General features: G+C 45.0%; 1 protein-coding gene across 16 annotated transcripts in view; it reads right to left on the minus strand.

The window, feature by feature from the left end:
• pkp4 (plakophilin 4) overlaps positions 1 to 14,820 on the minus strand; it is a 123,054-nt gene that overhangs the window by 26,389 nt on the left and 81,845 nt on the right. For all 16 annotated transcript variants that reach the window (XM_036958883.2, XM_021579147.3, XM_090215669.1 and 13 more), the window contains 3 exons: positions 12,780 to 12,990; positions 11,234 to 11,366; positions 5,610 to 5,823 (listed from right to left, as the gene is read on the minus strand). In XM_036958883.2, coding sequence (XP_036814778.1) covers positions 5,610 to 5,823; positions 11,234 to 11,366; positions 12,780 to 12,990 — 558 coding nt within the window. The remainder of the gene's footprint in view (positions 1 to 5,609; positions 5,824 to 11,233; positions 11,367 to 12,779; positions 12,991 to 14,820) is intronic.

Consider the following 14,820-nt stretch of genomic DNA (forward strand, 5'->3'; position numbering starts at 1 on the left):
TGACACTGTTATTCGACCCTGGGCCAGTGGGGGGCAGAGCGGAGAGCTGTGTGTAGACTAGCGGTTAGTAGAAAATCATTTTTGTTTTCCCCCAGTCTGTAGGGTGTGGCTGACTACAGTATAACTGTGTGCCTGAAGTCTCAATACATTTCCAGAGTGGCTGCAGAGTGAGCAAGATGACAATCTGTACTCTGCCCTACATCTGAGGAAATGGAGGCTTTGCAGCAGCTCCAGTGTGTCTCGCTTGATGAGCTCTGTTCAATTTCAAAGGAACACTGATTAGAGATGAGCGAAGTCGGCCTGATTTCCCTACAGCTGTCTGGAAAAACACTCAACACAAGGCCCAAGGTTAGCCCTGTACCTGCTTTACCATCTAAACATAGACACTTCTATTTAAGGGAAGCTACATAGGGACACAGGAGCAATGATCCCACACACACACACACACACACACCATTCCCTGGTTGTGTCGGTTGGTGGTTGGTCTTTCCCTGGTTGGTCGGTGGTTGTAGTTGTGACAGCGGGTCACATGCGGACAGACAGTGCTTTGTAGGACAGGGCCCCTGAGTGCTGCTCATAGCAGCAAGGTCGGGCAAGGGCCAGGCTGTGTGTGTGTGTGCCAGCGTGTGTGTGTGTGTGTGTGTGTACAGATGCTGCTCCCACCGTAGGCGCCAGGTGACACCTGTACTGCCACTGGGGTGACAACAGCCAGGGGAGGCCTGGCACTTTGATCTCAGAAGCCTTGTGAGGACAGGCCATAACCACAACAGCTGCTGTGGGAGCCAGGGACTAGGCCTAGACGGCTTGACATGTCCCCCACAACATGAACCCCTGACCTGATTAGAGAAGAGAGACGGCGGCTCCATTAGTAGCTCACATGGAGCATGGCCGATGATCCACTGGACTAATAACAGAATAAGGGGCCATTGACACACAGGGGAACAAACATATCCTGCTCAGAGATGGGCACACTGAGTACCCTATAACCGTCTCAGACAACATCTGCATCCAAAATGGCACTGGACAATGGCGTCGGAGGAGACGGCTGCTGTCTCCTAACCAATTGTGCTATTGTGTGTGTTTTTTTGCGCTATTTGTAACTTATTCTGTAAATAATGTTTCTGCCACTGTCTCTTATGACCGAAAAGAGCTTCTAGATATCAGGACAGCGATTACTCACCGCGTACTGGAAGAAGATTCTTGCGAATGACGGGGATGAGGGCCTTGCCGGACGCAATGGATTTACTTCAGACACCCGACAAGGCCCTCATCCCCGTCATTCGCAGGAGAAAGAGACGGAGATATTGAGGACATAGGTCGGGGTGCCTTGTAAGGATCCGACGGCGATTGGGTAATCTGCCTTTACCATCAGTCCTATTAGCCAAAGTACAATCGTTGGATAACAAAATAGACGAACTACGATCACGTATATACTAACAACGGACATTAAAAACTGTAATATCTTATGTTTCACCAAGTCGTGGCTGAACGACGACATGAAGAACATACAGCTGGCGGGTTTTATGCTGCATCGGCAAGATAGAACAGCCGCCTTCGGTAAGACAAGGGGTGGCGGTCTGTGTATATTTGTAAACACCAACTGTTGCACGAAATCTAATTGTAAGTCTTGAGGTTTTGCACGCCTGAGGGGATGATAAGCTTATCTCATGATAAGCTGTACACAACACTATTTACAAAGAGAGTTTTGATCTGTATTCTTCGTAGCTGTCTATTTACCACCACAAACCGATGCTGGCACTAAGACCGTACACAATGAGCTGTATACGGCCATAAGGAAACAGGAAAACACTCATCTAGGAGGTGGCACTCCTAGTGGCCGCAGACTTTAATGCAAATTTCTACCAGCATGTTAAATGTGCAACCAGAGGGAAAACAAACTCAAGACCACCTTTACTCCTCACACAGTGATGCGTACAAAGCTCTCCCTCGCCCTCTACTTGGCAAATCTGACCATAATTATATCCTTCTGATTCCTGTTTACAAGCAAAATCTAAAGCAGGAAGCACCAGTGACTTGGTCAATAAAGAAGTGGTCAGATGATGCAGATGCTAAGCTACAGGACTGTTTTAATAGCACAGACTGGAATATGTCCAAGAACACGAAGGTAACCTGCCAAAATGACTACCAACCCGTAGCACTCACGTCTGTAGCCATGAAGTGCTTTGAAAGGCTGGTCATGGCTCACATCAACACCATTATCCTAGACACACCCCAATTTGCATACCGCCCCAACAGATCCACAGATGATGCAATATCTATTGCACTCAACACTGGCCTTTCCCACCTTGACAAAAGGAACACCTATGTGAGAATGCTATTCATTGACTACAGCTCAGCGTTCAACACCATAGTGCCCACAAAGCTCATCACTAAGCTAAGGTCCCTGGGACTAAACACCTCCCTCTGCAACTGGATCCTGGACTTCCTGACGTGCCGCCCCCAGGTGGTAAGGGTAGGTAACAACACATCTGCCACGCTGATCCTCAACACGGGGGACCCTCATGGGTGTGTGCTCAGTCCCCTCCTGTACTCCCTGTTCATTCATGACTACATGGCCAGACACGACTCCAGCACCATCATTAAGTTTGCCGATGACACAACGGGGGTAGGCCTGATCACCTACAACGATAAGACAGCCTATAGGGAGGAGGTCAGAGACCTGGCCGTGTGGTGCCAGGATAACAACCTCTCCCTTAACGTGACCAAGACAAAGGAGATGATTGTGGACTACAGGAAAAAGAGGACCGAGCACACCCCCATTCACATCGACGGGCTGTAGTGGAGCAGGTTGGGAGCTTCAAACACACCAAGAATGCCGTGAAGAGGGCACGACAAAGCCTATTGCCCCTCAGGAGACTGAAAATATATATTTTTTACCAGAGCTCTGGGTGCCATTTGAGACACAGACATACAGGACATGTCGCTTAAAAAACAAGGTTAAATTACACCGCCAACCATGCTTCCAAGGGAAGAAATATGTCAGAGTGTAATTGGAGAGTAAGTCTTGTCGGTTCCAATTAGCCCATTGGCTTTGGCCAGTAGGAAGAGAACTAAAAACTCCTCCTGTGGATTATACTGATTGGTTGTGATTATCCAGAGGTGACTGTGATCGATGACCTTCTCTAATGCTAAGCATTCTGGGTCTTCAACTGCCAATTAGCCATGCTGCTGAGGTTTTACAATACACACAGTCGTAAAGAGTGCTCACAACAGGTCAAAGCAATTTAGTCCAAGATTTGTGTGACACACATCTGCCTCGAACTGGCCTCTCTTTTCAATGACAACGGAAAAGACTGGCTAGAATTGACTGAAATGCCAGTGGTTCCATCCCCCATGATCCATTCTGTTATGGGCTGCATGTGGTTCTGATGGGTTAGCTCTGTAATTCGCCCTATCAGTGCTTAGGAGACTCTAAGAAGAACGGCTCTTCCTTTTCCTTGGAGAAGAACGAAACAAACACCAACTTGATTGACACATGAGACCAATGCTCCCTCCTTGGGACAGCCACACAGAAGATATGTCCGCCCGCACAGAGAAGCACGAGATTGAACTTCACGGAACTTTCTAGAGTTTTCCTCCTTAGTTAACACCATCAATGTTTCCCTTCACTGTGGGGAATTGGGATCGTGTCAACGCAATATTAGGCACTTTCAACGCAACATACCGAAACAAAACGAACTATGCGAGACTTAGTACGCAAAACGAACTATGCAAGAGATTTTGTTGTAGGCAGAATGCATCGGAGTAGGATTCTATTACTTTGACATGTACAGACGACTCAGCCTTACTCTACACAGCATGAGTGATGTGAGTAGATTGTTGTCAGATCAAAGCGAGAGCTGCATGTAGCCACATGTGCACATTTGTTAATATCCTTTGCTAGTTAGTGAGTTATTAGCTCAGTTATAGATCATTTGTAGTCAGCAATAGGGGAGGGATTGCTTCCTACAAGAGCACAGTCAGTCAGGCAGGAAAATAGCTTTTTATATGTCTTAAAGGGGCAGTGTTGTATTTTGAGACAGGCTTGAGTAAGCTAAGTAGCCAAAAGGCTAGTGGTTCCTTGCATCAAACAACACAACAACATTTTCAGACATAGAACAGCTATTTCCATGTTAAAATGTTATGGGATGCATTTCCTCCATTGTTTTTGATGGTAGCCCACTCTGGTAGGCCTACATTATGGTCAAATAGCCACAGTAGCCTACTTGACCACTGTTAAAACTAACTTAAAGCGGGTACAGCCTCAGTGTTCACAGTCAACGCGCGCCCCCGGATGTTGCACAGAATATTCACAATGTTCAACTTCGCGCTCAGCAAACAGAGAAATTTGCTCAGTGCCGGATTCTGTTGTGGAGGGAACACCGCATGAGACTCAAGCCATATCTCCACTTCACTTCCACAATGTATTGCTGCAGAAAGGACCAAATGGACGCTGCATTTTGCTGGCGCTCCCCGTGTATTGGTAGCCTGAAGGACCCATTACACTGTAACCTGAGCTACAGCGAGAGGCGAGAGACCGAGTAGAGCAGGAGCTGAGCTGTATACAAACAGCTGATTCAGCCACCTGGGAGCCAAACATCTTGGCTTGCTTATTTCTGTAATACTCCTCCTTGATCCTAAACAACTTGGATTTATTCCCTGTTTGCAGAGCTCCAGCCACGTGGGGAAAACTGCACTATGTGCACCGGGAAACGAGTGTCCGCTCAAATGGCAAGGTCGGTTTGTGATCACACAACCAGCAGCAACTGAATCTCCGATCACCCCATCCCAAGGCCCCTGTTCAGGGTATAAAAAAAACAACCCATCTGACGTTTTGAAACGGCGAACGGAAAAACGAGTGTTCTCATTGGAAAGTTCAGGCAGTACCCTCCTCCGTTTTTAGAGCGCCAACGCCCATTTCCTGTCTACCCGAACACGACCCAGGGGAGGCTAGCGAGGGACTCCGACCCCCTGCTACGAACGACAGCGACTAGCGACCAGACTAGCATGCACAGTGGCTTTTCCCTTCATAGTGCACTACTTGTCACCAGGGCCGGTCAGCAGTAGTGCACTATATAGGGAATAGGGTCCATGACGGGACACAGGCAGTGACTCATGCCAATTGACTGGTGAAGGGGAGGAAGGGCAGGCAGGCGAGAAGGTGAATAATTGAACAGCTCTACTTTAGGTTGTGTAGTAATGTTCCTGACCCACAAAAACCCTGGAGTGGATCTCCAGTGGATCTGATTCGTGCAAACGTCACTGAATAATGAATGAGTGGAACAACATGGAACTGTGGGAAATGTGACCTTTGTGAATATGCCAGATGGCAAAGCGAGAGAATAGCACACAGAGCTGTGGTGTGGAAAGGCCCGGTCCACAGGGGTTCAGGGTTAAAGAGGCCATTTGAAAGAAACACACCTTTCTCACCCAGAGAGGCAGAGAGACACACACACACATACGCAAGCGCACGTGAGCACAGAGCGAATTCACTATGCATGCATTCAAGCTCATACACACGTGCACGCACACAGACATACTCGGTGTGAATTCACCGCGCACATGCAAGCGCACACACACATAACACACACACACACACTCTCCCTTACCCGTGACCAGCTCCCTCACTTCAGCGTCCACCGTCTTCCTCAGCAGTCTGAGCAAAGCGGGGACGCCACCTGCGTTTCTCACGGCGACCTTGTTGTCGTCCGTGGCTTTCCCGTAGACCAGGTTCCTCAGAGCGCCACAGGCGTTCCTCTGGACCTCTAGGGTTTTGTGGTCTAGTAGGTCCACCAAGTGCTTGATGCCCCCTAGACGGCACACCTGCAGAGGTGGGGTTATACAGTGTTACTAAGAATGCCCTGAACAATAAAACTCATTGGCTTCCACAGCAAACAAAAACACAAGAGAACGGGGATCAACAACAAGCAGGGGGAATATTCTAAGGTGGATGGATATTATAAGATAACATGATGGTCTCCATTACACAATCTAGGCGTTGCATTTATTGATGTAGCTTAAGCCGGGATGGGGAGAGAATAGCTTTCTTCATACCAGATGAAGGAAATATGGAAAATGTCATGCAAATCTTTAGTGTTCACATAGAATGCCAAAACTATAGGGTGGATACAAGGTGTGAAACTCATAGTGCAAGTACTGCAGTAACTTAAAGAGACGGAGTAAACAATAGCATTCTTATGCATCTTTCGACGTACGAATAGATTTCAACGAGTTGACTTTCTGCACCTTTGGGGTTTAGAAGAAAATAAAAACACATCTGCTGAGCTGACGGTTAGTTGCCTCTTATCAAAACCTAGAAAAGACTCAATGTGCTTTCCTTGAAATACTTGAAATGGGTGTCTTCGTAATGTATGACTGTGACCGAGAGAGAGAGAGAGAGAGACACACACAGAAAGAGTGTGTGTGAGTGCATGCATGTTTGTCTTAATAAAAACAAAAAAGTCATTCTTCATTGTGTGTGCGCGTGCGTGCATGTGTGTGCTTTTGGTTTTACTATCCTTGTTGAGACCAATAGTCGAGCCCCGGCCTGTCCCCCCCCCCCCCGCGCGCGCTACCGCCTCGAAGGCGGAGACAGGTGCATCAAAGCTGGGACCGAGAGACTGATAAACGAGAGACTGATAAACGGCTTCTATCTCCCGGCCATCTGACTGATGAAGAGGCACCACTAGCCGGCCTCCACCCGGTACCCTGCCCTAAACCATTTCTTCATTTCCTGTTGTTCTTTCTGCTTTTTTCATTTGTATTGATTATTTGTGTACCTGTTTGACATTTTACTGCATTGTTAGGAGCTAGTAACCTACTGTAAGCGTTAGTAACCTACTGTAAGCGTTAGTAACCTACTGTAAGCGTTAGTAACCTACTGTGAGCGTTAGTAACCTACTGTAAGCGTTAGTAACCTACTGTAAGCGTTAGTAACCTGCTGTAAGCGTTAGTAACATGCTGTAAGCGTTAGTAACATACTGTAAGCGTTAGTAACATGCTGTAAGCGTTAGTAACATACTGTAAGCGTTAGTAACATACTGTAAGTGTTAGTAACCTACTGTAAGCGTTAGTAACATACTGTAAGCGTTAGTAACATGCTGTAAGTGTTAGTAACCTACTGTAAGCGTTAGTAACATACTGTAAGCGTTAATAACATGATGTAAGTGTTAGTAACATACTGTAAGCGTTAGTAACATACTGTAAGCGTTAGTAACATGCTGTAAGCGTTAGTAACATACTGTAAGCGTTAGTAACATGCTGTAAGCGTTAGTAACATACTGTAAGCGTTAGTAACATACTGTAAGTGTTAGTAACCTACTGTAAGCGTTAGTAACATACTGTAAGCGTTAGTAACATGCTGTAAGTGTTAGTAACATGCTGTAAGCGTTAGTAACCTGCTGTAAGCGTTAGTAACATACTGTAAGCGTTAGTAACCTACTGTAAGCGTTAGTAACCTACTGTAAGCGTTAGTAACCTACTGTAAGCGTTAGTAAGCGTTAGTAACATGCTGTAAGTGTTAGTAACATACTGTAAGCGTTAGTAACATAATGTAAGCGTTAGTAACCTACTGTAAGCGTTAGTAACATACTGTAAGCGTTAGTAACCTACTGTAAGCGTTAGTAACATGCTGTAAGCGTTAGTAACATACTGTAAGCGTTAGTAACATGCTGTAAGCGTTAGTAACATACTGTAAGCGTTAGTAACATACTGTAAGTGTTAGTAACCTACTGTAAGCGTTAGTAACATACTGTAAGCGTTAGTAACATGCTGTAAGTGTTAGTAACATACTGTAAGCGTTAGTAACCTACTGTAAGCGTTAGTAACATGCTGTAAGCGTTAGTAACATGCTGTAAGCGTTAGTAACATGCTGTAAGCGTTAGTAACATACTGTAAGCGTTAGTAACCTGCTGTAAGCGTTAGTAACCTACTGTAAGCGTTAGTAACATACTGTAAGCGTTAGTAACATGCTGTAAGTGTTAGTAACATGCTGTAAGCGTTAGTAACCTACTGTAAGCGTTAGTAACATGCTGTAAGCGTTAGTAACATGCTGTAAGCGTTAGTAACATACTGTAAGCGTTACTAACATGCTGTAAGCGTTAGTAACATACTGTAAGCGTTAGTAACATACTGTAAGCGTTAGTAACCTACTGTAAGCGTTAGTAACATACTGTAAGCGTTAGTAACATGCTGTAAGTGTTAGTAACATACTGTAAGCGTTAGTAACCTACTGTAAGCGTTAGTAACATGCTGTAAGCGTTAGTAACATGCTGTAAGCGTTAGTAACATGCTGTAAGCGTTAGTAACATACTGTAAGCGTTAGTAACCTGCTGTAAGCGTTAGTAACCTACTGTAAGCGTTAGTAACATACTGTAAGCGTTAGTAACATGCTGTAAGTGTTAGTAACATGCTGTAAGCGTTAGTAACATGCTGTAAGCGTTAGTAACATGCTGTAAGCGTTAGTAACATGCTGTAAGCGTTAGTAACCTGCTGTAAGCGTTAGTAACATACTGTAAGCGTTAGTAACATACTGTAAGCGTTAGTAACATGCTGTAAGCGTTAGTAACCTACTGTAAGCGTTAGTAACATACTGTAAGCGTTAGTAACATACTGTAAGCGTTAGTAACATACGGTAAGCGTTAGTAAACTACTGTAAGCGTTAGTAACCTACTGTAAGCGCTAGTAACATACTGTAAGAGTTAGTAACCTACTGTAAGCGTTAGTAACATACTGTAAGCGTTAGTAACATACGGTAAGCGTTAGTAACCTACTGTAAGCGTTAGTAACCTACTGTAAGGGTTAGTAACATGCTGTAAGCGTTAGCAACATACTGTAAGCGTTAGTAACCTGCTGTAAGCGTTAGTAACCTGCTGTAAGCGTTAGTATCCTACTGTAAGCGTTAGTAACCTACTGTAAGCGTTAGTAACATACTGTAAGCGTTAGTAACATGCTGTAAACGTTAGTAACCTACTGTAAGCGTTAGTAACATACTGTAAGTGTTAGTAACCTACTGTAAGCGTTAGTAACCTACTGTAAGCGTTAGTAACATACGGTAAGCGTTAGTAACCTACTGTAAGCGTTAGTAACCTACTGTAAACGTTAGTAACATACGGTAAGCTTTAGTAACCTACTGTAAGCGTTAGTAACCTACTGTAAGCGTTAGTAACCTACTGTAAGCGTTAGCAACATACTGTAAGCGTTAGTAACCTGCTGTAAGCGTTAGTAACCTGCTGTAAGCGTTAGTAACCTACTGTAAGCGTTAGTAACCTACTGTAAGCGTTAGTAACATACTGTAAGCGTTAGTAACATGCTGTAAACGTTAGTAACCTACTGTAAGCGTTAGTAACATACTGTAAGTGTTATTAACCTACTGTAAGCGTTAGTAACCTACTGTAAGCGTTAGTAACATACGGTAAGCGTTAGTAACCTACTGTAAGCGTTAGTAACCTACTGTAAGCGTTAGTAACCTACTGTAAGCGTTAGTAACCTACTGTAAGAGTTAGTAACATACGGTAAGCTTTAGTAACCTACTGTAAGCGTTAGTAACATACGGTAAGCGTTAGTAACCTACTGTAAGCGTTAGTAACCTACTGTAAGCGTTAGCAACCTACTGTAAGCGTTAGTAACCTACTGTAAGCGTTAGTAACATGCTGTAAGCGTTAGTAACATACTGTAAGCGTTAGTAACCTGCTGTAAGCGTTAGTAACCTGCTGTAAGCGTTAGTAACCTACTGTAAGCATTAGTAACCTACTGTAAGCGTTAGTAACATACTGTAAGCGTTAGTAACATACTGTAAACGTTAGTAACCTACTGTAAGCGTTAGTAACATACTGTAAGTGTTAGTAACCTACTGTAAGCGTTAGTAACCTACTGTAAGCGTTAGTAACCTACTGTAAGTGTTGGTAACCTACTGTAAGCGTTAGTAACATACTGTAAGTGTTAGTAACATACTGTAAGTGTTAGTAACATGCTGTCAGCGTTAGTAACATGCTGTAAGTGTTAGTAACATACTGTAAGCGTTAGTAACATGCTGTAAGCGTTAGTAACATGCTGTAAGCGTTAGTAACATACTGTAAGTGTTAGTAACCTACTGTAAGCGTTAGTAACATGCTGTAAGTGTTAGTAACCTACTGTAAGTGTTAGTAACATGCTGTAAGCGTTAGTAACATGCTGTAAGCGTTAGTAACATGCTGTAAGCGTTAGTAACATGCTGTAAGCGTTAGTAACATGCTGTAAGCGTTAGTAACATACTGTAAGTGTTAGTAACATGCTGTAAGTGTTAGTAACCTACTGTAAGCGTTAGTAACCTACTGTAAGTGTTAGTAACATGCTGTAAGCGTTTCACTGCACCCGCTATAACATCTGCTGAACTGTGTGACCAATAAACCTAGATTAATAGGTTTATTTTTTACGCCCTCACAAGGATAGTAAAACAAGAAACATTTTCGACAAGTGTGGACATTTCACCAGTCCCCATAAGGAAAAAGGCAAATTTAGGCTTAAGGGTTAGATTTAGGGTTACAATTAGGGTTAGTGGTCAAAGTTAGGGTTAGGTTAAAGGTTTAGGGCTATGCGCTATGGGTTAGGGAAAATAGGATTTTGAATGGGAATCAATAGTTTGGTCCCCACAAGGGTAGTAAAACAAACGTGTTTGTGTTTGTGGGGGTGTGTGTGTGTGCGTGTGTGTGTGTGCGTGCGTGTGTGTGTGCGCGTGTGTGGTTAAGTGTGTGTGTCTCACTATAGGTTAAGTGCTGTGAAGCCCCTGCTGATTCTGAGATCAGCTTTTTCAGCCGATGACTCCGGCAGCAGTACCAGCACCCTGTTGAGCCGTGAAAATCCAGAGAGAGCTGGAGGGGAATGGAGTGGCCAGCCCAACCCACCCTATTCAGGGAGTGAGAGATATATATAGAGAGAGAGAGACAGAGACAGAGACAGAGACAGAAGGAGAGAGCCTCTGCAAAAACAGTCCTCTCACTCCCTGGGGGAATCTCAATTGTAGTTCCTTGATCCCTCGCATCTGCTCTGCTTACCTCCTTATAGCGCATTAGAGAAGATCCGATAGAAGCCTTCTTTGTGCTTTGAGATGGAGGCGAGGAGAGAGGACGTAAGGAATCAAGTAAATTCAGGTGAGATTCACACCCGCTGGGATGAGCACCACGTCACATCGAACTGCAATCTGGGTACTGATGAAGGATGTGTGGAGCAGGGGAGAACGGGAGCAGTGCGTACGTACCTCAGCCTTGACTCTATTATCTCCGAAGCACAGGTGCTGCAGGTATGCGGCGGCGTTGGCCTGCACCGAGGGGAACTGGTGCTGCAGCATATGAATCACCTCAGGCAGCTCAGGGTCACGCCACGCAAACTCCCTGGAACACAGACACAGAAAGAGAGATGTCAGACACACAGACAGTCAGGGAGACGTAGAGACAGGGAGACTGAGGGAAAGAGAGACGGGGGGACAGAAAGGCAGGGAGAAAGAGAGACAGGGGGACAGAGAGACAGGTGGACAGACACAAACACAAACGTATCACTATGATGACATCACACAACAACTATTCCCCCTTACCACAGGGCTGGGACTCTGAAATAAGGAAATGACATAGACGGATATTTACACTCCAGGATTATTGCTTTTCTCCCAATATGAAAGGAAGATACTTCACTGGGGGAGTTTCATTTGGAAGACTCTAAAAGGTATGTCTTGCCTTGTGGACAATCACTGCCAGGAGCTCCTCCCGGTTAATAGAGCTTCATTCATTTCATCTGCAAGGCCCATATCAATGACGTCTCCTAGAATTGTCTATTGGAACTCTTCTACTGGAATCCACGAACCTTACGACAAGAGAAAAGCATAGACGACAAAGTCTGCTTCTATTTCAGCGAGTGTGTTTCACGCTGGCCTTCTGACAAACGCGGAGGAAGCGAAAGAAGTGGAAGTGAGACAGTAGCAGCGAGAGGTACACCGCGTCCTCATCGTGACAGACGTGGCTGTAATGCTCCTTGCATCCGTGTGTGTCACATGAGGCAAGACACCACTCCAATCAAATCAAATTCTATTATAATCTAAACGACCCTGGGGGGGACAGTACCAACACCACGGCTACATTTCCCCCGGTACCGAGTTGAGGCCCAGTTGATGCAGGAACATGTTTCTCTCAGGCGCTTTTAGCCCCGCCGCGGAATATGTCCCAGATGGCGCCCTATTCCCTTTATAGTGCACCAGTCGTGGCAAAAGTAGTGCAGTATACAGGGAATAGGATGTCGTTTGGGACGCACGCCGATCTGACCTCAGTCCGCAGTGCAAAGCAGACTTTGCTACCGCTCTCGGCTAGAGCAACACACAGGGGTGTGAACAGCGCTCCCAACGTGCAAGGTGAGGGGTTTGGCGCTCGAGGGTCAAAAAAACATGGTGCACATGCCTCCGTAGCAAGAGCAGACGCAGCGGTCCACTGAATCTGAGGGTCCATTGTAGAGTGGTCCGTGTAGCCGTGTAGCTTAACGGCTACGGCTCTGGATGTCTGCCCAGCGGGGCTTTCTGTTTGACTAGTAAGAGGACACTAATGTTGACCCAGCACTATATAGAAGCCCAGTAAGCACTGTTAGTGCCAGTGGGTCATATTCAGTCGGTACCAAACGGGAGCAAACGGGCCGAAACGGGGAGGGATCTACCAGGATTCATCCAATGAGAAACCAAAAGTGTACGTTTTGTTTTTGCTGTAGAACGTTTTGCCACGGTGTGCAGTCATGAATACGACCCTAGTGCCTATTGAGCCGCTTACCTTGGGTCCTTCTGGATGCTGTCTATGGAGGGCGAGCGGGTGGTCCCGTCGTCCATGACGAGCGGCTGCCGGGCGTAGTTGCCCTCAGAGGGCCGGTACTGGGCAGAGCGGTAGGGCTCGGTGTACGAGGCTGTGGAGTTCAGAGCGTAGTTGCTTCTTTGGTACATCATGGCATTGCGCTGGCTAGAGGTCCTCTGGAGCGTCCCCACGCCTGTAAAGACAAAGGAAAACAATTTAGATTGATTTGAACAGGGGGACAGAGAGACACTCACCAGCTTCCAGACCTATACTACACTAGACCTGCCTGAGCGAAGATTAGCAGTGTTGTTCAAACTACTTCACCTAGAGGATGTGTCCCAAATCGTACCCTAATTCCTTTATAGTGCACTACCGTTGACCACGGCCCAAAGGGCTCTGGTTAAAAGTAGTGCAATATATAGGGAATTAGGGTGCCATTTGAGACACACACAGAGACGTGTTGACCACAGGAGGTTGGTGGCACCTGAATTGGGGAGGACGGGTCTCGTGGTAATGGCTGGAGCAGAATGGGTGGAATGGTATCAACAACAATTTGATGCCATTCCATTCGCTCCGTTCCAGCCATTATTATGAGCCATCCTCCCCTCAGCAGCCTCCATTGGTGTTGACTGGATCCCCATTAGCTACAGCCAAAGCTACACTTCCTGGGGTCCACACAAAACATAAAACATCACATAATACACAATATTAATAGTCAATTACAGCTGAAGGACAGAACTATATAGAATTACATAATACATAACATTAATAGACAGGTACAGAACTACATACTGTACATTTAAAATAAGAAAACACACTTTCATATTCTTATGCCTTAGCAATCCATACAACATGTACTCATAATGACAGCTACACTGCAGTCATCCATTTTGTTACATTTACTTACTGTGAAAATTGAAGGTCCTAATTCTAATCTCTCAGAACCAGTTGTTCTGTAAACACTAGGAAGAATTTCACAACATTTTAAGAGCCACCTGTGTCCTTGGTTCTCCCATTTGACGTCAAGACTATTAATAATAATAATGTGATTCGTAGATGTTACGGAATGGAAGTGCAACGAAAACAACAATGGAAATGCAACAATTCCTCCAGCTAAGGCTTCAACCAAACGTTTCACCCTGGCAACCGTGCTATTCCGTTCATAAATGAGCTACAGAGGGAGTTTTCTCTCCAACTAACGGCTTGAATTGAATCCCTTACCTCAGCAACCGTATTGGCGTTTCCTCCAGATAAAGTTTCAATTTAATCCTTCACTTTAGCTACATACGAGGACATTTCAGAGATCCATCACTCCGCTCGGTTCAATAAATTGAACAGTCATCATTATCATCAGATGGGCTTCACTTATGTCCGTCTTCTCGTCTAGGTATTTTTATTTAACCTTTATTTTGACAGGGAGTCGATGCTGAGATCAAGGTCTCTTTTCCAGGAGAAGCCCTGTACAGCACCACAATACACTTCAAAATACAATAAACTACGCATCAAAATTCACGTTATTATACGCAACAATACATGAAAAGTTCAACACAATCATAAGAAACAGACACATTCTTCAGTAAAAAAGGTTTTCTGAAAACGGCCTGAAATGCCCTAGAGGCACCAATTCCTCCAATTTTAAAGGGTATTGTAAGATAATTCCACACGTAAGGTGCAAGGAAATTAAAGTCTGATTTACCTAACTCTCTAGACACCAAAGGAGTCTCCAGAGCTAACCAACCCTGTGAACGGGCTTGATAACTTGTCATTTTCAATCTTAACAGTGATGTTAGGTAAGATGGGAGTGTTTGGTGTGATCTACGTGACTTCAAAGAGGTCCAGCCAACATTTTGGTAAAGAATACAGTGAAGAGTAATCAAACTGGGTCCTGGAATAAAATTAAGGGCACTATGAAGATCCAAGAGTTTAAGAGAAGAGGCCGCTGCAATAGTATCACCATAATCAAGAACAAGTAGAAAAGTTGACCGCAAAATCTGATTCCTAGAAAGACAAGGTTTGATCTCTG

The sequence above is a fragment of the Oncorhynchus mykiss genome, chromosome 22 (genome assembly GCF_057628025.1).
Source record: "Oncorhynchus mykiss isolate SJ-2025 chromosome 22, ASM5762802v1, whole genome shotgun sequence".
NCBI lineage: Eukaryota > Metazoa > Chordata > Actinopteri > Salmoniformes > Salmonidae > Oncorhynchus > Oncorhynchus mykiss.